The sequence below is a fragment of the Lissotriton vulgaris genome, chromosome 2_1 (genome assembly GCF_964263255.1).
Source record: "Lissotriton vulgaris chromosome 2_1, aLisVul1.2, whole genome shotgun sequence".
In the NCBI taxonomy this organism is placed as follows: domain Eukaryota; kingdom Metazoa; phylum Chordata; class Amphibia; order Caudata; family Salamandridae; genus Lissotriton; species Lissotriton vulgaris.
In genome coordinates, this window is record NC_141687.1 from 1,839,382,895 (window position 1) to 1,839,407,630 (window position 24,736).

Consider the following 24,736-nt stretch of genomic DNA (forward strand, 5'->3'; position numbering starts at 1 on the left):
CAGGGGTATTTTTAGGGTTCAGGGGTACGTTTGGGTTTTGGGGTACAGGGGTATTTTAAGGGTTCAGGGCTACGTTTGGGTTTTGGGGTACAGGGGTATTTTAGGGTTCAGGGGTAGGTTTGGGTTTTGGGGTACAGGTTATATTTATAGGGTTAAGATGGGTTAGTGTTTAAGGGTGTTGGGGTATTTTAAGGAGTACGGGTGGGTTATGATTATGGGTTGTAGGGATATTAAAAGGGAGCAGGGTGGGATTAGCACACAATATGAGACATGGCATGAAGGGCGGAACGTACCACATGCCCCCAGCGTTTGTCACGCCCCCCAGCACACGCCCACAGCACAACACAGACACGCCCACAAGGGAGTATTTTGCTGGCACGGGTCTTTTACCTTTTAAATGTATATGGTGGGCGTCTGCATCGCCTATGTCCTTCTGCTGCAACTGCCCTTTCCAATGCTGTATTGGGTGTTGTGATTGGTGCTGTGGTTCCTGAGATTACCCGCCTCAAAGGTTTGGGCTCTCTCTTTATTATATTAGTATGGATATGAAGAGAAGACTAATTACAACCTTTTGTTGACAACAGCAGACACTTGGGAGGAAGTGAAAACGTTGCTGGAGGAAGTGCCAGAGGTAGAAGAGGTGGGTAAGAGCAGGTTGTGTTAAAAGAGAAGATGACATTCGGGTTTCAGTAGACAGGAAGATCTGTATTGCCAGACAGCTTGCTGTCCCTTATGGCTAGAAATGTTCACAGTTCCGCACATTTTGGGAAGGATACCATGGTCAGACTGTTTCAACAGAACTGGTTTAACCCCACATTCAGGTTGACGGATGAAGGATTGTGTTATAGATGTGTTGTGTGCCAGCACATTAATGTAGGGAAAAGAATCACAGTGACATTAGGTCATACAGGAAGATCAGGATGGCCATTCAACAGGATGCAGCTAGACTTCATGGCTATGCCCGTCTGCAACGAGCTGAGAAATCCTGGTGATTGTGTGTATCTTCTTGCATTGGGCTGAAGCATACCCAACCAGGAGAAATGATAGCCTCACAGTAACTAAGCTGTTATTTTTGGGGCAACCTTATTTGTAAGTTTGGTTCCCTGACTTCACTGGAGTCAGACTGAGAAACTCGCTTCAATAATGAGCTCCTGAAATTGTTGTGCGCAGCATTACAAATGGAGCAGAGGCTACATTGGAGTTAGCGGCCCAAGGCTTCAGGCATAGTAGAGCAGGTGAACTGTACGTTGAAATCCAGGTTGGCCAAAGTGAGTGCATCAACGTCTCTGAAGTGCTTTGCCTCTTAAGGAGTCTCTGCAGCATTTCTGATCGGAGGACAGGACTGTCCCCACATTAACCATCATGGATCGAGCAATGACACTACCAGCAGTGCCTGCAAATGCACTTAAGAACATAACAAAGGACACGATTCTCGATTACTGCATGGGGCTGGCTGATGTGGTGCATTCTATGTTTCGGGAGGTTGGAGCTGCTACCACCCCACCGCATCAGGGGCAGTGCCATGACCTCAGTTCCGGTGACTGGGTCTTGGTGAAGAAATACATTCGTAAAAAGTGTCTGGATCCTCGATGGCCAGGACCATTCCAGGTAATTCCCATAACAAACACTGCTGTTAAGTGTAGAAGTTTGCCCAACTGGATCCACACTTGCAGAGTGGAGTGTTCCCTTGGTGATGTGACAGTACCTCTCTCAGAAGTGCAGATCGCAATTGAAAGTCAACAGGAAAGGTTTGCACAAGTTACAGAAACCCAACAAGAACCAGACACAGCACATCTTCAGCCTGAGGGAGGTCTTGATGAGTCGACATCTGAGGTTGAGACAGAAGCATCTTGGCCTTGGACTTAGATTGAGCCAGATTCAGACCCTTACGAAGGGCCGAGTGCTGTGGTAAGCTGAGTGGGAACTGGATTTAGCCGGCTAAGAAGGCAGCAGAGAGACTATGTCTGACTGCAGAATGTGTATGCTGCATTATCCCAGAGGACAATCAGGATTCTGGTCTGAGAGACAACGAAGACAAACAATCTGCACTCAGGCAATAAAAAAAGAGCTACAGTACCCTGCCAGAGGTACTCATTCCCTGAATGGACATTTTGCTGCAAATGACAGCAAGAAGTGATTTTAGGATGTGGAGGATAATAGGGAGATTCCAGTTGAACCTCCATGCACTAAAACTTGTGGCTGAACTGCGTATTGAATTTGCTTTGCCACTGAATGGACTGATGAGATTTGTCACCGACATGATTTCTAAACTGATCTTTGATCTAGGTTTTTAGTAGAGACAATTAAATGAACTTTGTTTAAAAGAATTAAGAAGATTCCCCGAGCCCGATGCTGCAGAAGGAGCGTACAGGTGTCAAGGAGACGGAGTAGGGTTAGGGAAGATTCACAAAGACTTTGTAAATAACTTTCTCATACAATTTTAGACTTGGTTTTAACAGTTGCATAAGTAGAAACGTATCAAAGACAACAGTTTGTTGCTAATTTTCTACTCAAAGGTCTGATTTTAGTGAAAACATGGGAGCTATAAGCAATAACGTAGGCTCATATTAGGAGGTGTATTAATAGATGTAATTGTGGGACAAATTCTTTTGCTTCTAGGATTACATTCACCTACACTTCTCAATTCAGTCGAGATTAGGTCTAAGACTACCCCTAGATCCCAGATTCCTACTGACCGTAGTTTGCATACATTTGATTTGAAAACATTACATGAAGATTCATCAAGAGGAGACGTCTCCTAAACGGGTTATTTTAAGTTACATCTACATTATAGATGCTAAGGTCGGCTACGTCTGTACGCAGTTACCAGCATCAGTTGTAGAAGTGATTACCTATCATCACATCCCTCTTACATAGGAGTCTTTTATATGGGAAGGGTCATTTCCAGGATTCTATTTCAAATTATGATTTAGTGCTTTCTAAAGTTCCCATGTTTAAGCATTTGAATCGTCACCCCAATGCTGAAGAGATAGACACAGCTGATAGCTGCTTCAAACCCATAGTAACGTTAGATACGGTTTATGCTCATATGCAAAATTAGGCTTGTTCCTTGACTAATACTGAAAAGAACTTTCTAGATTCCGTAGAAGATAGGAGGAGGGCAATGGATGCTAGAAAGAAAACAGAGAAGGATCAACAGTATAGAAATCTGCGGGCTAAAGAAGAATTAAAACATCAAGAATTAGGAGTTGTGTGTGCAATAACTTTAGATTGGAAACAAAAGAGGAAATTATGTATAATTAGAGGTAAATAAGTAACACACTAAATTCATGGTAAAACGTGATTGTGATCACATTTTTGAATATGGAGGAAATTTGCCATTTTTCATGAGGTCAGGATCCTGTTATTCCTGGAGTTCATTAGATTTGTGGGGATCATGCATATTTTACGTTGCACTGAGGCTGGTATGGCATAGGTTACTTGGCAACAGCCTTCCCGAAGATTTATCATGTAGAACATTTAAATAATCCTGAATGGGGATCACAAGTTAGAACCTAAAGAAGCAGTAGTGGTTCTGAAATAGTTGGAGACATATTTGGTGCACTGATTACTTCTGTAGCCGTAGTTTTGCATGATATTAAGATTAGAAGTTACTCACTATGGTTGAAAAGTTAGCTACCAATACTTCAAATTCATTGTTCGCCGTGGACACTGAAATGATAGATATATGGTCAATGGTGATACAGAATCGCCTTGCGTTAGACATCCTTCTCACAAAGGAGGGCGGAGTTTGCAAGATGCTAAAGGTTCAGCACTGCTGTACCTATATGCGCAACAAGAGTGTGAGGGTGAAGAGATACATGAAGAGCATTATAGAATTAAAGTGGCATTAAAAAGAGTTGGAAGCTACAGGTGCTTGGAAAGAAATTGATTTGCTGCAGTAAGCAAATGGTTTGGAAACCTTGGCAGTGGAATAATGAGTTCCATTTTGAGACTCCATGGGATAATTGCCCTTTGTGCAGTCTGTAATCTTAAGGGGTACAAATGTGCAATTACGTACATGTCACAGTGTGCCTTAGCTTTATTAACGTGTGCAAGACATTAAAACGTAATATTAAAATGTATTCACTGTAGAGATTTATACACGTGCACGAATGTTCAGTTTAAACATGTAAGCATGCATTCTGTTTTCATATTTTTACACTTGTAGTTTAAGTTATATTTGCATATGTAAACCTGTACTCTTTTACTCAGGTTTTGCATTTATTTTTTCAAGGTACATGTCTGCATCTATAATTATGTATTCGAAGTACGCATTAAATGCTTAGTTAAATAAGCCGGACTGCAGGCCACAACTGAAATGCATTATGCTTTGCCAGCATGGGATATTATCACGACTCTCCTTAGCTAGAGTTAGCTGTATTAAGATTGCCGATAGAGAGGCATGTGGGAAGAACTTGGCAGTGAGTGTGGAGAATTAATAGGTAAAAAGACAGTCTGTACCAGGACGTAGGGATGTTCAAGGTTGAGTAAGAGAAAGAGAAATAAACTCCACTTTCCAAGCAGCAATTAGTAAAAAGACAAACTGGCATTTGACCTCTTTCCTTGAGCAGATAGCAAATGTGTCAAGATAAAAACAAGATTTTAAAGGATCCTTGATTGCTCATTCTCTTTCTGAATAAACAGAACACCTGTTCCTTTCCAGATTATGTTCACTCACCAGAGTGGACCAGTAGGTGCTAACAATAACTCGACCTGATAAAATCTGACTCGCCATTTCGAGTGGGCAAGTAAATTTTGAGGGCTGGCTTGGATTCTTCAGATGATCCAGCCTTTTAAGATAGAGTTCTAAGGACTCCAAGGCAATCAAGGCATCCAAGACCACTAACATAGTCTGAGGAAGACAACTATCTTAAAGGCCAAGACGTCAATGCCTTTTTTCTCAAAGGAGCTTTAGTGTAAACAAAACTGCACCTGAAAGGATTCATGAGCCATCTGTTCCTGGTGGAGAAAAAAGGAGGGGGTGGGGGAGGGTACTGCTCAGACCTCAATCTTCACAAGTTTGATGAGTGGCAGGGTTACTACCACTTCAACAACAAAAATTAAGATTGAATTATGCTCCTCAGAAACATTCTTCGACTGGATGGCAAGGATTGATTTGTGCAATGCCTATCCGTCAGTGCCCATTTTTAAACTGCAAAGAAAGTTTCTGTAGTTTGTGTAGAGGAAGCAGGTGTACGAATTGGTAGCTCTTCTCTTGGGTCTCTTCCCAACTACTTTGTGCTCCACCAAGAAGTCAGTGTAAAAACCTTGAGATTTGGAGTATCATACCTAGAAGACTGCCTTCTGATGAAACAAATGATGGGTAATCTTCAGAAGACTATTCATTTGTTGGAAAGTCTAGGCTTCATTGTGATTATAAAGGCCTAACCCATTCGGAGAAGATACAACAACTATTGGAGGTCAGGATGAAACTCGATGGAGGTTGTGACACATGGCGGACTGCAAAGAGCTATTTTCGGATCCTCTCTGGATCTAGTGATGAGAGTCAGACGCAAATCCACTCGGTGGGGAGGTCATGCAAGAACAGAATCTCCACATAAACTGCCTGGAACATTAGGCAGGGTCTTTCGCAATAAAATGCATGATGAAGTACAAAGCTTCATACTCCGGTGTATCGAAGATAAACAATGTAAAGGCAGTGCGACACATTAACAGATTGGATGAAACAAGGTCCACTGCTCTGGCATAGATGCCGAAGAATTTTTTACACTTCTGCATTGACAATCCGATTTCTGTGTCAGACAAAGATCTGTCAGGAAAGCAGATTACTGTTGTCATCTGGAACTCCAGATGCCGAAGGGATTCCAGTTCATGGAGACTGGACAAGGATATGTTTCAGGGGTTCAAGAAAATGGTTTTCTTGCAAGCTAAAGTTTTTTGATAATATACTAGATTGCCAGTTGTCACTGTTCTACAGTTGGAGGCCAGATATAATAGTGGAGGCATCTGATATTTTCACCAACACTGTAGGCAAGATCTCACCTATGTCTTTTCTCCATTCTCCATCATCATGTCAGGTAAGGAGATGGAAGCAGAGGTGGTTCTATTGATGGTGTTTTGGAAAGCGCAAGATTGGTTCCAGCTCTTCTAGAGCTTTCTTGAGATTGTTCAATCCCCTTAACTCCCAATTGTTCGAACATTCTCATGGACAATTGAGGCAACTCACCAAATGGTACTGCAATGAGATACATTTGCTTAATTGCATGGAGGATTTCAGGTAATGCTAGCAAGCCAGGATTTTTTATTCAAGCTATGGACTACATCAGGACAACTTGCTCAGAATCTACAGTTAAGCGATACAAATCATTTTTGAGAACATGGTCCCATTGGTGCTTGGGTCAGGATTTGGAACCTGTGGGTCCAGAACTATTAACATACTGAATTTCCTTTTCGAGCTGACATGCAATGGTTTCACTTGCAGAATGGCCGATGCCTAAAGATCAGTCATTTCGGTGGGCTATTTGCCAATTGATGGCCTCACCATTAGCTATTATTCTTTGGTATGCAGGTTATTGAAGGGTGTGGGGGAGGCCACCTTTCCCTTCTTCCAGAGCCAAAATATTCTAATCTTTGGGATGCAAATTCAGTCCTTAAAGTAATTTTGTCCTGGGCGGAAAATCAGTTTCTCTCTAGGAGAAGACTTTCAGGCATGTTAGCCATGTTGCTTGACTCATCTCCTCTAAGAGAGTCTCAGACATTCAAGATCTGGTGATCATAACTAGGAAGCATTCCGAATTGGTCATGTTCTTCATTTAATGGAGAATAAAATCCAATACTAGAGGAGTAGCCTAAGAAACTTCCCGGATTGCCCTAAACTTTGTGTGGTAAGGTGCCTCAAGGCCTGCGAGAAGATGGTGGAGAATCTGAGACCTCATCAACTGCTTATTTCCACCCAGAAACCTTTTGGTCCGGTCTCATCTCCTACTATTGCCATACATGTAAAATGGGTTATAAGTTAGGAAGGCATAGAGGTCTCTGCTTTTGGTGCTCACTCTACCAGAGGTGCCGAGGCATCGAATGGCTTTTCTTTAAGCCGACGACTGGAGGATATTCTAACTGGGGCTTATTGGTCCTCAATTATTTTAACGTTTCATTTCAAGTCGGTGATGGGGCTTGCATGATTGATTGCAGGTAAGTTTAAACATGCATACGCCTCACTTCCAGCCCTGACATAGATTAATAAAAGGCAAACTTATCGTGAAGAAAAGCTTCAATTCTATTAAAGACACAGAGGAGAGGATTAGCCCATACTGTTTCTGATAATCAGCATCCACACCCTTTAAGAAAAGAAATAACGACAACTGAGTTGGGTTGGTTATATCTTAATGCAAGTATCTATTCTTTGTTAATGAAATTCCTCTCATCTGTAGCCATTATATTTCATGAGGTTACGATGGTTGCTATGTGCTAATATATTTAGTTTACATGTGGTTTGGAGGTATGTTGACAATTACAATATTAAACATATTTCTTTTTTTAAGGAATGGAACAGAAGCAGGGCTTTCAGTAATTAGGAAATGGGCATCTAAGATAGATTCTGTTTGCACACAGTAAGAGGAGATACTGTTTACTTGATGTCTGTTATATTGTCACTAAGAGATATGTATTCTTCTGAAGTGGTTGTTTATGTGGTTTAGAAGGCTGCTGAGACAAATTAGATAAATGCATAATTATCTGTGCCCTGAATCGAACTGAAACGTTAATTCATTAATTATTAGGACATTTTTGACTCTACCCATGGCCTTCTTGCGCGGTCTGTTGGCTCTGGCAGCAGGCATTAGTATGTCACAACTCAACTTTAATAAACTATTGCAGCTGAGTATCAAAATCACTGTCTTACTGCAAGTGACCAGTCACAACCAGAATGCAATAAGAAAATGAAAGATAGTTTTCTATACAGAGTTCAAGTTTTCCTGTATTGTGAAAAACCTCAAGCAAATTGACACATTGGAATTATTAAATGTAACATTTAACCCCTTTGATGCTTGTGACGGAACCATTCCGTCATCAGTCACGGTTGAGCTGTGCTGATGACGGAATGGTTCCGTCACGACCACACCCAGTTAAGAAATGTGCAGCATCGGGGGGAAATCGGGGCAGCACGCAAGGTGTTAAAGAAATACTAAGAAGGGTGTAAGGAATAAAGGGGAACCCTCAAACGCAAAGGAAGAGCAAGTTTGGATCCTGCAACCTGATACAAGTAATTCTTTTTGAAACAATTATGGAAAAAGGTTTTTCCTAGAGCAGGTTTGCACCGATTCATATTTCAACTAAATCATGAACATCCTTCAGGAAGAAGCACTGCTGCTAGCTCAGCTGAGTAATATTTGTACTGCTTGAGCAGGAGGACACAAGCAAGGCCTAGCAGACTGCATGCATGTGGAGTTCATCTCGAGGAGATGAGCTGCCCAAGAGCTAGAAAGTCTTTCCTGCTCAGCTGGCCAGAACGTATTCGAGGACATCAACATTAAGAAGGCTTGTTGTCTGAAAAGATTATATTGCATCTTTCCCTGACTGCCCCATCATCACAACGATCAGCCCCATAGCATAACTGTTCCCTTTCCAAACCAGGATTGGACAACATATTTACTCATCAACCTGGGTCTTACGTTAGAGTCTAATGGGCCAAACCAACTTGACCAATGCCATAGCCTTCAATCCCAGGCAGAGGTTTGAGTCAACTACAACATTTGAAAACTTTAGGGCACCACATAATCATGCTACGTCAACATGGCTTCCCAGGAGTATTTCCTGTAATAATACATTTTTATCTAGGAAGACGCGAAATAAGGAACACATCTGAAACATTATAATACCACAGGAGATCATCCAGTCATTTAAAATATTATTTTTCCAACAGCAACTATTTTGTTGCAAGGTGTGTTCACAGCAGTAAACGATAGAGAACCTAACCACTCAATACAAAGCAGGCAAGTCTCACTCCCACTGGGCATCACCCATAAACATACTGCATATATGGATTTGAACAATGGCCTACCTACAACATAATTATTTTCAATTTTGTAAACAGAACCAGAAGCAGCATATGCCAAGTGCTAACTTTGATTTTCATGACAACCCTAACCTACTAACTGCAACTTTGTCAATTTGCGCATTCACACTGCCCTCAGTAGTGTTTACTTTCCATGACTGGTCTGGAAATCAGGAACCTTGACCCCACTTAGGTCTACAGAGGCTCTATTAAAACCACATCGAGAAGCTGAACGAAGAATAACTATTATAAATTATTAATGGTTTTAAAAGAAAAAATGTTAACTTTTTTTTTTTAAATCACTGAAATATCTGAGTGATCACCCTACCTGCCATCTCCTGATGTCACTTTCAAGACGTGACATTGACCTGCCCTTCTCAAAAATAACTTTTTATACGCCTGAGCGGTCTCTGTAACACATGAAAGCAAAATGTGAAGGACATAACACTAGTCACAGTGGTGGTGTACTTTGAATCTGTCGGGAGAGGTTACGAGTAGGTAACCCCGTGTGGTGTACCTTCTGACGAATGTGTGACTCCAAAGGACATCAACCTTTATTGACCATAAAGCCAATACCCGCTAAAGTCTAGGGCTAACATATCAAGGTGTCAGGTAGGATATCCTATGCTAAAGGTAGCTTATACGGCATAGCAACAAATGTCTATGAGGCCATTAACGTTAGTGAAGGGATCCATAGGTCCTGAAGAATGCCACAGACCTGCTAGGGTTTAATTGATGGACAGAAACATGTTGGAAGATAGGAGACAGGTTTGATCCACAATCCTCTGTATACCTGCTCATTCTTGTTTTTTGATATTTCCAGACTACCCACCAATAAAGGTGAAATACCAAGGAACTACGAGATATTTTTAGATAGTTTGGATCCGGCCTTGTCCAGTCGTTTTTATCAAAGAACTCCTTACCTCTTTTATGTCTTCGAGGAGGCTAAGTCCACCCCAGTGGCACTAACCTACCAGGGTGGGGAGAGGATGCTGATGATGAAGCATGACACTATTATGTTTGCGAGGCTTCCTCGTCCATAAACGATGACTTTCCTCATAAGCACAGCAGAAGTCCTGTGACATCCAAAAATTGAGGATTCCTGATGGTTGTTGTATGATTATGAAACACCACATCGTGTCTATCTCTTTTCTTTTCTGATGCTACTGTATTCAATTTTGTGTTTTCACTAATTCTCGGGGGTGGGGGGACCTTCAGTGGTCTACCCTCCACCTCTCAGTTAATGTGGTGAAGGTACTTTGAATCTTTACTTGAATAATGCAAAATTCACACAGTCGTTGCTTTCCTTTATGAATAAAGTGTACACCCGGATTAACTTAAATATTCAGTTAGAGTGAAATAGTACCCAAGTCCCTGGGACATCCCCAGTAAAATCACACTACTGGGTAGGTTACTACCTGCTATAGAAGCAGAAGAAAAGAACTTCCAACCCACGAAAAGACATATTTAGCCCTAGGCATTCTTACAGAAACAAAAGCCTGGTTTACATTTGTTAAGTAAAACACCATCACTGCAGATTCGTATGGATGCATTTTGGAAGTATGATCTCAATGTGTCCTATGACAGCACTTCTGTTTTCATATCATGATGCTTGTACTGTAGCATCTGTTGAACTTATAAATGAGAAACAAACTGCAAGTACCAGCATGCAAAGAAGGCAGACTATTAATAATGCACACCAGATATTAGATAAATGTAGATTTTAAATGCCTGGTTTCCAGTTCAGGATCAAAAGTATTTCCATAGGATCAATAACCCTACAGTAACACTAACTGAATTTGTCAAGTCTGATGATCCACTTTCTAGCACTAGAAACATCCAGAAATGTCAGGATTCTCACACATATTATATAACATATAGATTGAGAAAACAGCATTTTCATTTACTGATGTAAGTCAAAATTTGTATGAAGTCAAGCCTCCTTTATTTCTTCAAACTACCCCAGGGCTAACCCCCACTCATTGTTGTTGTTTTGCTGCATACAGTTCTAGCTGTCTTTCGAACACAGCACGGTATACAATACACCAAAAATCCAATTGTTACTCGATACTGGGTGGCTTTCGTGTTAATCAGTGCTCTGGTTATTTTTCGTTTCCCTCTTCCTGTGTTTGATCCACAAACAGGAAATTTTTGGTTTTGCCGTCAGAAGAGGATTATATATCCTGCTCCAAACGCCAATGCATCTAAGAAAACCGAGCCACATTGAAACAACTTCAGTTTGCTGCATTTCAGTGCCACCTATTAGTCACTAGAAAAACTGTTGCGGAAATGTAGAAGATACAACATCTATCTTGACAGGCATTAAAAGAACACAAACAAGCATTGGCAATACCAATTAGACTTGGATGAATGTAAAGGTCAGCAAGCACGACTGGCATGCCAATGCTTGTCTATTCAACTCCATGGCAAATATCACGATATCTAAAATACAAAAAGGTACATAAATCCCCACCCCTCTGCCAGTCACTCATTCTCAATACATATGTTCCACATGTACTATTCAATAAAGTAGTTCCCCTATTCTATTACTCGAAGTAGAAGCTTATCTTGCTTATCCTTCTCATAGTTGTAGCCTTGCAAAAAATAAAAATAAAAGTGCCAAAATGCAAAGCGGAATCCAGAAAAGGATGGATAGCCAACATAGAACGATGTATCTAGTGGGAAAAACTGAATAATTTATTTGCAAACAGCAATACAATACCTGAGAAGAAAATATAATTTTGCCGTTATATTTCAAATTCTGGTGACTAGGTGAAAAATCTAATCTGAATAGTTGTTCTGCCAACAGAATATAATACCTGAAAAGGAAATATACTTATGCAGTTATATTTCAGAAACGGGTAAAGTTCAATTCTGCCACCTAAACCATTTCTAAGCACTGCCAACCAGGAACCAGACCATAACAATCACTTGTAAGAGGAATCTGACTGTAGAGACAAACCAAGGTACCGTTGGTTAGACATTGCTTATGAAATGGATTACAACCAATACCTGCAGGATGAGAGTCTGATCCAAAGTTGCTCTGTTCTTCTTTCAACTTGATAAAACTGCATGTCCTCTGCATTTTCATTCCATTTTTATTTCTGTGAATTGCCCACATCTTAATCCATTTCCCATAATACTCCTATCTTTAGAAACTGATAATTGATTGCTTGCAGTCTATCAATACTATAATCCTTCTCTATATTACCCATTCACACAAAAGTAGCATACCCCTGAATCTCCCACGAGCAATTAAATCTAACTGTTAATTTCACCACAAAAAGGGGGTAAATACATATAAGGATGAATTTTGAAAACACAACCCTAACCCCAATAAAAAAAAACACCAAATGAAGAACTAACCTTGGCTTCTGGGTAGCAAGCTACTTGCCAAAAAACACTTTTATGCTTTCACAGGGGTAGAAAGGGCTGTAAGCTATTACTATACATCGCTAAAATGGATTTTAAAAAACTAAATAAATGTGATAGGTGAAGAAATATCAAAACCGTGTTTAAACAGAATGACAATAGCACTGAATTGATAACCACATGTGACCAGAAAAAAAATGGAAAATGAGATGCATGTGTCTGCTACATGTTTGGGCAGAGAGCGCTCATGTTTACAAGACCGTGCCTTTGTTGCTCGTCAATGTGTTTTTTTTTATTTTAGTCCTATTGATCCATTAGCATTACATACTCCAGAATGCAAAGAAAAAACTTGAACTGGGTAAACTAATCATGTACGGGTCTAGACTTCAGGAGCAATTCCGGGGCTAAGCAGCAGGTGGGTTGAGCTTTGTGATCATGTGATTAAATAACTTCCTGCATCCTCGTCAGCAGTCAAAAAGCAGCTCAGCACAAAGTAGAGGTCTAAGCAAAGTCACGTTTTAAATTCTGTTAATAGCCCTCCTCATCAGGTGTGAGATTCAGCCTGGTTTGAACAAGCACTCGTCCTGACCTAGAAGTTGCCACCTGGCCATTCTGTCGTTTACTGGCCTGGGCTATGACTTTATGAACATGCCAGTAAAAAAAAAAAAATAGAAAAGCAGTGAAATCTAATTGTTTTCCCTCTTGAAATGTAAACCTAAAAGAAACAAGCATTTGCAATGCAATCAGTCTCGCCTTCAGAACTTCATATGTATTTAGCTATGCAGCACATTAACCTGGGTGCTGAAACACCCACTGTTCTTTAACATGGAGGGAAAGTAAGCACCAAACTGCTTGACACGTCAGGTATGGGAACACATGGAGAGAAATATTGCCTTTCAGCAGGAAATGGTATTGTCCAAAGCTCTGTTTTTAATATAAATCAGGGCCTTAGGTGGTCATATCACTGAAAATACAAGATTTGAAAAAAATAGTATTGTCTACAGGCTCTTATGGAAGGCAATTTCTATGGACTGGAATCTAGAGAATGCTAAAGTGATTCTGGTATTTTATTGACCTCTGCTGGTCGTTTTCTATCAAGAAAGTTAAATAGACACAGTTGAACAGAAAAAAAATCCTTAACCCCTTAACTGCTTAGAACGTTCCGCGCCAGTGCGGAACGTTCTATTGAGCAGGCGGGGCCGCGACGGCCAACGGACGTGCGCAGCACTACAAAGGTAGTGCACGCGGCGGCCGTTGGCTGTCAGAAACAGCGATGAGGTTAAGCGGATGCAGACAAGTCCTAGGACTGATCTCCAGAGCCCACAAAATGCATACACATATAAGTATATAATAAGTATATACAAAAGGTCTCGAATGTTTGACCTAACTAAAAAAAAAAAAAAACACATGAAGAAATCACTAGAGATCTGCCTAAATAATTGCTAAACGGTTAAAGCAAGTAAGAGGGGTGATCGTTATTGTACAAAAGAATGCTGAGCAATTTACATAAATGTAATTTTTCTTTTTTTTTCCTCTACCAGCACGTGGCCTTTCCAAAAGGCGCAAAACACAAAGAGATACTTTTTTTTCCCCGAGAAAGATGCAAACCTATCTCACCTCTAAGTCAGTGCGTCTCACTCCTAAAGAGTGTAATGTAACTTGAAGACCCTAACGCACAAGGCTGGGAGCAGAGGATATGAAACTGACTGTCACAAGACAATAACAAAGTACGTAGAGGTTTTTTAGAGGACTGCATCCGTGCCTCCATCACAGTAGTGCGACATCTCAAGCTAAATAAAGGGTACAATTGTGGGAGTTTGCTTTCGCTCACCACACGCCCATATAACTTACAAAGACCCTTGTTTAGGAATTATACTATTTCAGTGCCTTACGTTGGAGGATGTCGAAGAAATACATACCTTTAAGCGATTTAATTGATCGTGCAATGCTGCTTTGATCTTGAGAAGCGTTTCCTCCTCTCGCTTTAGCTCCTGGAGGCGGCTCAGCATCCTCTTCCCCTCCGCTCACCCTCGGGCGTCAGTAGCCCACCTCTCGGCCAGTCATAAACCCCAGCCGCCACCCGGTAAACACCATCGTTCGTTTGGGGTTGACACGTGACTTAAGCGTCACCGAGCCAGAGACAGAGAAAAAAGACTTAATTCGCGAGTGCCGCAAACAAGTCGTCATTCATCTCTAACATCCACCCCGAGTGAAAGTTTGGTAAAACTTCTACGCTGGTACCCTGCAACGAGTGTCTACGATAGATTTCACGGCTGAGGACCAATCAGCAGAAAGTTTCTGTTGTGTTTCAGTGCTCTGCAACGAGAGACTGGCCAGGGAGGCGAACTTCCTATTATCACATCGCAGGACACATTGGGCGCGCGGTGGGACCAAAGTACGTTTTGGCGACCAGGGAGAACTGTGAGCGGCTCCGTAGCATTTTTTTGGAACGTAGGGGGAAATCCAACCCCCCCTCTCCCTCGAAATTAGGCTGTTTTAAGATATATAACCCGGCGGGAGACTGCACTTCCAGTGTAATTAATATCCTCATAATATTCGGGTTCTAAATTAGAACTTCTAATCCCTTTACCACCACCTGGCTTTGACTGCTTGGTGTTGCTACTTTTGAGAGACCATACCTGCCAATTCAAAATTTGCAAACATTCGTGACAAGAATTTTCAATTCTATTAAGGACAAGGAGGCGAGGATTATGCTTTCTCATTTCTTTAATGAAATGCTCAGCAGCCAATCAAAAAACAGAACTACAAATCCCATGAACACTTGGGAATGACCTCAGGAAACACTATAAAAGGTCCACAAATCAGTCTTTCTTCCTCTTTCTTTCTGTAATAAGTTCGATATCAAACAATAATCCCAGATAAAGTAACAGAATCAGCTCCAGGCAGGCCGCCGAAATCCACAAGATCTTCAACGCAAAGGAGGAAACATCCGGGGTCCGTGCACAAGGAGACAGGTGAGGCTCATGATGTAAAACCAAATCACTTCTGGTCGGAACCTGAAACAGAGACAGAGCCGTAATATCCCAACATCAAGGGAGTAAGAAATACAGGGAAGGGAAACAATATAGAATTAGTTACAACTGTAATAATACAAATTCGATATACAGTAAATGCTTATATCAATTAAGCATAGTCCGGGTGGGATAATCCTCGCCTCCTTGTCCTTAATAGAATTGAAAATTCTTGTCACGAATGTTTGCAAATTTTGAATTCTATGTCAGGACAGGAGGCTCCGATTATGCTTGTTCAAAGCTCATCAATTACAACAGAGGCAACACTAACAATAGGTTTATAATAGAATTGCTTAAAAACAGAATCCGAAGACCAGTCTGCAGCCTTCATGATATCAAACAGAGTTACACCCATAGAAAAGGCTTTGGAGGCCATCGCCCCTCTAGCAGAATGCGCCCCAAACACAGAGACATCAATGCCTGCCTCGGACATAAGCCAGCGCACCCAGCGAGCCAATGTAGCTGGGGCTACGGGGCGAAAAGGCTTCTGCAAAGCTATCAATAGCTGACCTTGCAAATCCGCGCGCAAAGAAGCGGTACTCGCCTCGTAATCCTTTAAACATTGCACAACACACAGGTTGGGGTGATCCGGGAATGAAGGATAGGAAATGGATGAGGTGTTGGTTTTAGTCCTTCGAGAAAGAGTAAAAGTAACACCTTCTGGTGTGAAGGAGCGGCCCGCTAGGTCCAAAGCCCGAATATCCGAAACACGTTTGCAAGAAACTAGGCATAATAACATTGTCAGTTTTGCAGACAACTGTTTCCGGGACAAAAGAAGATTAGAAGGCCAGGCCTCCAAGAATCTCAGGACAATCGAAACATCCCACAGAGACACATACTTCGGTGTGGGAGGTTTCGCGAGGCGGATGCCTTTCAAAAGTTTGGACAGCAAGTGATGTTCCCCAACAGGTTTACCATCAATATGGATGTGACCTGCCGAAATCGCCGACCTGAAACTATTAACAGTCCGGTAGGCAAGGCCCGACGTGGCCAAAGAAGTCAAGAAATTTATAACTAGACTGACATCTGCCGAAACGGGATCAACCTCCCGTTGAGCACACCAATCACTCCATCGTTTCCAAGCTCCCCGATACCGCTTGTGGGTATTGGGAGACCAGGCGTTACTGATAAAGGTGGCAGCGTCGCTAGAAATGCCTGGGATCGACCAGCGATCCCCGAAATTCGCCATGCCAGTAATTGGAGAGTGCCGGCGAGAATGAGGGGATGCGGAGATCCGAGAGGATCCTGCAATAGAGTCCGCTTCTGGGGAAGAAGGAGAGGAGGGGCGCAGCACATCTCCAGGAGAACCGGGAACCATGCCTGAGCTCTCCACAAGGGAGCAATCAGAATCAGCTCCGCTCGAAAGCGTTTGGCGTAAGCCAGGACTCTGGGAAGCATCATGAACGGGGGAAATGCATAGCAAAGAGTCGAGGGCCACTGTTGGAGAAAAGCATCCGTGGCCAGAGCTGATGGGTCCGGTCTCCAGCTGTAAAACTGGGGAAGCTGCGCGTTGAGGCGAGATGCAAAAAGATCCAGGTGACACTGGCCCCAAAGATGAACAAGGGCACGGAAGACTCGAGGGTGAAGTCTCCAGTCGCTGTAGTCCCGAAGATGACGGGAGTGCCAGTCCGCCACTTGATTGTTGCGGCCCGGAAGATACTCGGCAATAACTGTGATCTTCCGGTGAAGGCAAAAATGCCAAAAATCTTTGGCAATCTCTGCTAAAATCTTGGACCGTGTCCCGCCCAGTTTGTTCACATAACGGACTGCCGACACGTTGTCCATCCGGAGAAGGATGCAACAATTCGCCTGCATGGGGGAAAAACACCGGATCGCAAAGGACCCTGCCAGGAGTTCCAGGCAATTGATGTGAAGGGACAATTCTTGGGGAGACCAACGACCCCCCGTCGAGATGGACCCGCAACGGGCTCCCCAGCCCCATTGGCTGGCATCCGATTCTATCACCAGCTCTGGAGAAGACCCGAACAGGGCTCGACCGTTCCATGCCTCCATGTGGTCTAGCCACCATTGCATCTCCATCCGCACTTCCTCCGAAAGAGGAATTTGATCTGAATAGCGGAGACCTTTCCGAAGATGCTGAATCTTCAAGCGTTGCATCGCCCGGTAATGTAAGGGACCCGGGAAGATCGCTTGAATGGAGGACGCCAGAAGGCCCACTACACGCGCCAACGACCTCAACGACACAGTCTGTCTGGAAATAACAGACGTCAACTCTCTCCTGATGTAACGGAGTTTCTGGTTGGGTAAGAGTAGTTGACAAGTCAAGGAATCGATCCGAAAACCCAGAAAATCGATAGACTGAGCGGGAACCAAAACCGATTTGGGTACATTGACTAGAAAACCCAGAGATTGCAAAAGGGTGATGGACCACTCCAGATGTTGTAGGAGCTTGAGGGGACAATCCGCCATAAAAAGGATGTCGTCCAGGTAAATAATCAGTCTGACCCCCCTGGAACGAAGATGTTCCACCACAGGCCTCAGCAATTTCGTGAAGCACCACGGGGCCGACGAGAGACCGAACGGGAGAACCTGATACTCGTACCACTGACCCAGCCATTGAAATTGAAGGAATCTGCGATGGGGACCGTAGATCGGGATGGATAAATAAGCATCTTTCAGGTCCAATCGGACCATCCAATCCCCTTCCCGAAGGAGATCCCTCAGAAGATGGATGCCCTCCATCTTGAAATGCCTGTATACAACCCCGCTGTTGAAGTCTTTCAGGTTGAGAACTAGGCGGGAGCCGCCTCCCTTTTTCTCCACCAGAAAGACTGAGCTGACAAAGCCCTGAGGATGGCGTACTGTTGGAACAATCGCCCCCTTGCTGAGGAATTCCTGAATCTCCTTTGACATACTGTCTCGAGAGTGACATGAAAAAAGCATAGGGGTCGGTAGACGGGTCTGATGAATTGGGTGATAGAATTCGATTCTGAACCCCTGAACGGTTTCCAGCACCCAAGCATCGCTGGAGATCAAGCGCCAATTGTTTAGAAAAAACTGTATCCTGCCCCCCAGCATCACATCGCATGCTGGAATTAAGCTCACCTGTAGCTCCGGAATCCTGGTACTGTCCCTGGTGACCACCAGATCGTCCCTTGCCGTACTGGCCTTTTCCTTTCCGGGAAGGATAGAAATTTGCGCGGGTGGAATAACCGGCGTCATACTGACCGCCGCGCTGTTGAGGAACTCCCCTGTGGGACTGCTGCTGTGACCCGCGGCCGAACGACCGTCCCCGTCGTCCGGCCTTGCCGAAAACCGGACGCATGGCCCGGCGCAAAGACGCCTGCGCCTTGTCAATGCCGCTAAAGGCGGACACGAATTTGGTCAACTCTTTGAGGAAAGGCTGACCAAAAAGAAGACCTTGCGCCTCCGGACCGGCTTCAGACGTGGCCAATTCCGCCAGTTTTGGGTCAAGCTTGAGGAGAATGGACCTGCGTCTCTCCGCGGAAATGGCGCAATTAACGTTGCCAAACATACAGACAGCTCGTTGAGCCCATTCAATAAGTTCGTCAGGGTTGACGGTCGCGGAAGCCTCCTTGGCCTTGAAGCCCAAATCCAAGATCTTAGCGAGAGGACCCAGCATATCCATCAATTTGTCCTGACAGGACCTCCACGAGCGGTCAAGACCCTTCTTGGGGTCCTTGGCGTACTTCTTGAGGTACGTTACCATCATTGGATCCACCTCTGGAGTCTCCGCCATGTTGTCCGCAAGATCTGGCCTCGGACACTCCGAGCGTAGACGAGCCCTGACAGGGGCCTCGAAGGGGTGGCGAACGTGCGCCTCAAGATAGGCGGCCACAGCCGGAGCCGGCAACCATGATGTTGAGTTGGGGTGGATGATATCCTCCGGCTCAAAGTTCAAGAGAAGGGGACGTTCAGGTGCGTCCACAAAACGTTCCTTACGGAGACGCTTCTTTGAGGGTGAAGAATCGTGCTCCGAAGAAGCCTGAGCCTGGTCCGACTCGTCGACAGGATGAGACACAGAAGCTTTGGTTTTGTCCGAAGACAAGGCCCGTGCCAGCCTTTGAAAATCCGATTTATGCGGATTGAGAGGGGACTTCGTAGCCTTTTGAGAAGGCGGCAACCACCCCTGCTGCACAGCATAGTCACTGAGGTGCCTTTTAAGAGGGGTAATGGCTCGAACCAAGGCCTTGTTGACTGAAAATTGGACTCCCTTGTCCAACTCCTCGACCAGGTTGTACTCCATGGAGTCATCCTCTTCCTCATCATAATAACAGTCATCGTCTGCGTCGTAGTATTCAGACATTGTATCAAAGTACAAAAGTAAATGCCCACTAGATGACTGACTGAATATGGGGTATCGAGATACCAGTAAGGGGGAGTGAGAACCCCAAAGCAGGCCCAAGAGATGGTCGAAAGAACCAAACTCCGAAGTCAATAGAACGTGGAGGGAGAGAGCCTGCCAATAAACCACTCTAGGCAGAGCCTATGCACAATTATCAGCCAAAACACCTCAGCGTGCTCCGGCGTAGACGGGGTCGAAAGTTCAGGGCTGTGGGCGTGAGCGCTGGTGAGAAGCGTTCCTTCACTCGACCGGCGTGAGGCAAACAGCCAGAAACCGGAAACAAGCAACGCGCATGTGCGACGTTGCTGCCACTGAAACACCGGCTCGAGAGCGCTCGCGCTCCCCCAAGAAGCCGACGACCCCTGCTCCCACTCCACTAAGGCAACCGGGCACAAAGGACGCGGCCAGGCGCAGGGAGGTGAACACACGCTCCCAGGAAGACACGCCGCTAACGGACGCAGGAAGGAATATCGGTAATGAAAACCGAACAAGAGTACACAAGCAATTCGCAACAAAGCCCAAACAGCGCAATACAAGGCAAGTGTACACACCAAAGCAGAGCAATTACAAGAAAAGCAATGCAAGTAAGGCAAAATAGACTTAACTGGCTGCGGAGCAGCAAAGAAAGAGGAAGAAAGACTGATTTGTGGACCTTTTATAGTGTTTCCTGAGGTCATTCACAAGTGTTCATGGGATTTGTAGTTCTGTTTTTTGATTGGCTGCTGAGCATTTCATTAAAGAAATGAGAAAGCATAATCGGAGCCTCCTGTCCTGACATAGAACTCAATTTACCCCCTTCAGGGGGTCACTTCGGGGCGCACAGCAGACTGGCCGGCTCCCTCTAATCCAGTACCTTTCCCACAGCTCCGAGACAATGACTACCTTTCCTCTATTTACAAACTCCCTTACTTTTATTTATTTATTTAATGCGATTTTATCGAACAACCTGAAGGTGTCAGAGCGCTTTACAAAATACCCAGTTGCGTTACATAAGTACTTTGGATTACATGAGTTACATACGAGATACAAACAGAAAAAATTGCAAATGTACAAATTGTAAAGACACTCAAGGAGGAGATATAAACAAGAAAAAATTGCAAATGTACAAGTTGTAAAGTCACTCAAGGAAGAGATACAAACGGAAAAACTCTAAAATCACATAGGAATGGTAGTAAATACAAAGGTCTACTACATATACTAGTGGTTAGAGTTCTATATATACAAATAGTACGTTCACTAAGGATTACATTTTAACAGCGATTAGGCTTGGACGATTATATATTTACGTACATATATATTTATGAGTTACAGAAGCATGGCTCGGGCAATAGGGAAAAAAGCAGGCAAGAGGAGAGAAATTCAGGGGAGAGAGGAAAGGAATAAAGGGAGGCAGAAAGAGTGAGTAAGGGAAGAGGTAGGGGAGGTGGTGATGAGTGATGGGACTCGTCCTGTCCATGCCGGACCCCCAGGCCCCCTGCCCTGACCCACCACAGTGCAACGCCCACTCCTCAAACCCAGACCGGGTCATGCCTTGAAAGCCACCATCTTGAGTGCAACAGGTTGCGGGGAAGATCGTTCCAGGGAGCACACCATGCTGAGATAAGGTCCCCAGAGCCGTCGCTTTGTGATCGGAGTACGTTGCGCCGCATGAGAAATGTTTTATGTGGCTTCAGGAGTCATCTGTGCCAGCTGACACGATGGAAGCTCAACGGAGCTTAAGGAAACGCTGCTGTGGTGACTGGAGTCACGGGGGGCAAGGACCACCTATGCCACAGAGTGGGGCCTAAATATACTATAATGAAACACGCAAAGGCTGGCTACTTCTCTGGGTCGAAGACCACGAGCGGTCTCGCGCCCGTTTATTTATACCCTCAGGTGAGCCAGCCCGAGGGGTGTGTGTGTGCGTGCATGCGTGTGTGGACGGGCCGGGTGGCTCCGTCAGTACATCCCTCCAAACTCACGGATACATAGTCCCGCCTAGGGTGATCCTGGAGCCTTGCCCAGGCACCGTCTTTTAGTCTTTGGCTGGGAATCGGATTTGGTCAGAGACAGTATCTCAGACTCCGGGGATTTCCGCTGGCATCCGATGTCTCAGAGCGTTCCGCAGGGTCTCTGGGGCTTCCCGAGATGCTCTGTTGGCTGCCGGTTGGTCCATGTTCGGTTCTCGGTGGGGTTACCGCTTCTCCGCATTGGCACTGTGGTGTCTCAGCACATGCAGGGCCATCCTCTTCATACTCTACATCTTCAGTAGGCTGTTCGGCGGCTTCCCGCTCTCTCGGGACTCATTTGAACCATGGCGCGTTCCGTGTGACTGCTCGCGTGCCTCTGGCTGCCGATACCATGGTCCCTTGGATGTTGACGATCTCCCATACCTCCGGTTCATACGGTGTGCGATACTTCCAATTCGGGTACCGGTCTTTGAGAATCACTCTGTCCCCGACCACGAGGGACATGGGTCTGGCCCTTCGAGCCCGACTGGCTCGGTCATTGGTGAGTTGTCTTCTGTTCTGGGTGGCATTCTGATCCAACTGAGGTGGATTCCAGGTGGGGCCCTCCGGCACGCAGCCCCTAGGGATTTTCCGGAACAGTAAGTGTGCCGGAGCGCATCTGGTGGTGCAATGAGGTGTTTGCCGGTAAGCGCTAAGGAATTGAGATAAACATTCCTCCGCTTATTCTCCTTTCTCGACCCCGATTCGAAGGGCACGGTTCAGCGTGCGCATAAACCTCTCGACTTCTCCGTTTGCCTGTGTCCACTGTGGAGTGATTTTCTTGTGGCGGATACCTCTCGACGCCAGATACATCTGAAAGTCTTTGCCTTGAAACGGCGGACCGGTGTCCGAACGTATCTCCTCGGGTAGGACCATCATCGCAAATGTCCGTTCCAAAACTAGCTTGACATGTGGGAATGCTGTGGAGGGCACCACCTCCACTATTGGGAATCATGAATGAGAGCCAATGAGCACGAGAGTGTTTCTCCCGTCCGGGAATGACCCGAAGTCAATGCTCAGTTTTGACCACGGCTCCTGGCATGGGTCCTCCGTGATCACCGTGTGTGGTGCTGGATCCTGGCTAGTGATGGTGCACGAGTGACAGTTTCGCACCTCTTCTTCCACCGCCGTGTCCATTCCAGGAAACTACACCTTGCTGCGTAACCGTGCCTTGGTTTTGGATGCTCCCTGATGTCCTTGATGTGCTAGTCGTACTACCTCCTTCTGAAGGGCTGTGGGGACCACAATGGCCGTACCTCGTTGTATAACCCCGTGGGGTCCTTCGCTGAGTTCACTCTGGGCCCTCTAGACTTGCTGCCTGAACGTCTTTTCTGCGGCATTGAGAGCGCTGACGCCATCCAGGAACCATTTCCAGCTCCGGTCCACCAACGTGGCCTTCACCTTGCTGATGCACTTGTCTTCTTCGGTGGCTTTTCCAATGTCCTCCAGTGTAAGGCAACAGAGCATCCGGACGAACTCTTCGACTTCCTCTGTCTCATCTGCAGTGGAGTGGAAGGTGTGGCATTCGGGTGGCGTGACAGAAAGTCCCCCGGGTTGTCAGCCCCTGGTCGGAAGATAACGTCAAAACGATATGTCTGTAGCTGGACGGCCCATCTCTCTATCTGCGGAGGGGCAAGTCTGGTGGTCCCCGCGAACAGTGGTAGCAGCGGCTTGTAGTCCGTAACCACCCGTAACTCGTGGCCATATAGGTATAGGTGAAAGTGCTGGCACGCCCACTTGATCGCCAGGGCCTCCCGTTCAATCTGCGCATAGCGTATCTCCATGGCTGTCAGCGCCCGGCTGGCGTACGCGGTGGGCACCCACTCCCGGGCCTCCGTCTCTTCCATGAGAACAGCCCCCAGTCCAACCGGGCTGGCATCTACAACAACCTCTGTGCGTCTGTTGGGGCGAAAGTAGGCCATGACCTTGTCATCAATGAGGGCATTCTTGACCGCTGTGAACGCATCATCTTCCTTCGCAGACCATGTCCATGGCTGGCCAGCCTTGGTTAGGAGCCGAAGAGGTTCGGAGAGGGACGCCAGGTTGGGGATGAAGCTTCTGACTTCCGTCGCAGACGTCGGTCTTGGCGCCGAGCGGATGGCCTTTGCCTTTTTTTGGGTCGGCACGTAGCCGTTCTCTAGAGAATATGTAACCAAAGAAGTCTACGGATTCTTGGTAAAAGGAGCACTTGGCTTTGTGCAGGGTGAGGCCGTTGTCTGCTAGGCGTTGAAGAGTGGCTCTGAGGTGGACGTGATGCTCTTCCAGTGTCTTGGAGAAAACCAGAATGTCATCACTCAAGTTGATAACGCCTGATAGCCCTGAGAGTGTTTCTCTTATTGCGTTCTGCAAAACCTCAGCAGCCGAGGAAACGCCAAAACTTAGTCTTTTGTATCGGCGTAGGCCGACGTGTGTCGAGAACGTAGTGATGTTGCGGCTGTCTGGGTGGAGTTCCAATTGGTGGTATCCCGCGTTGAGATCCAACTTGGTGAACCAACGGGCTCCGTTTAGATCCGTGACGATGTCATCCATCGTGGGCGTCAAATGTCGTTCCCTCTTCACTGCTTTGTTGGGAAGGCGCATGTCCACACACAGGCGAATAGCGCCGGGCTGCTTCGGTTTTGGAGCGACTACAAGAGGTGATACCCGTGGTGTCGGGCCTGACACCTTTTCGATGACCCCTAGTTCTTCTAGTTTCCGCAGTTCCTCCTCCACCTGTGTCCGCAGGTGGAACGGCACTCTCCTGTGACTCAATGCTGTCGGCCGGACTGTATGGTCCACGTGCAGTTTGAAGGTTTTCTCTTTTAGACATCCTAGGCCCTGGAAAAGCGCGGGAAAGTCTTTTAGCATCTCTTCCGCGTGTAGCTCGTGTACTTAGTTCGTGAAGAAAACTAGTCGAAGATCCTCCGCTGTGGGGCAGCTGAGCAGGGTCCCTCGTTTGCCTCCTGTAACGTGAAATTTTGTTTTCACCTCTTGGCCGTTGCTGGCCACCATCACCTCCATA

General features: G+C 45.4%; 1 protein-coding gene across 1 annotated transcript in view; it reads right to left on the minus strand.

The window, feature by feature from the left end:
- SNAPC5 (small nuclear RNA activating complex polypeptide 5) overlaps positions 1-14,599 on the minus strand; it is an 82,584-nt gene extending 67,985 nt beyond the window's left edge. The window contains exon 1 of the mRNA XM_086957994.1: positions 14,308-14,599. Within this exon, the coding sequence (XP_086814120.1) occupies positions 14,308-14,397 (90 nt within the window). The 5' untranslated portion in view covers positions 14,398-14,599. The remainder of the gene's footprint in view (positions 1-14,307) is intronic.
- Between the last annotated feature and the right edge of the window lie 10,137 nt (positions 14,600-24,736).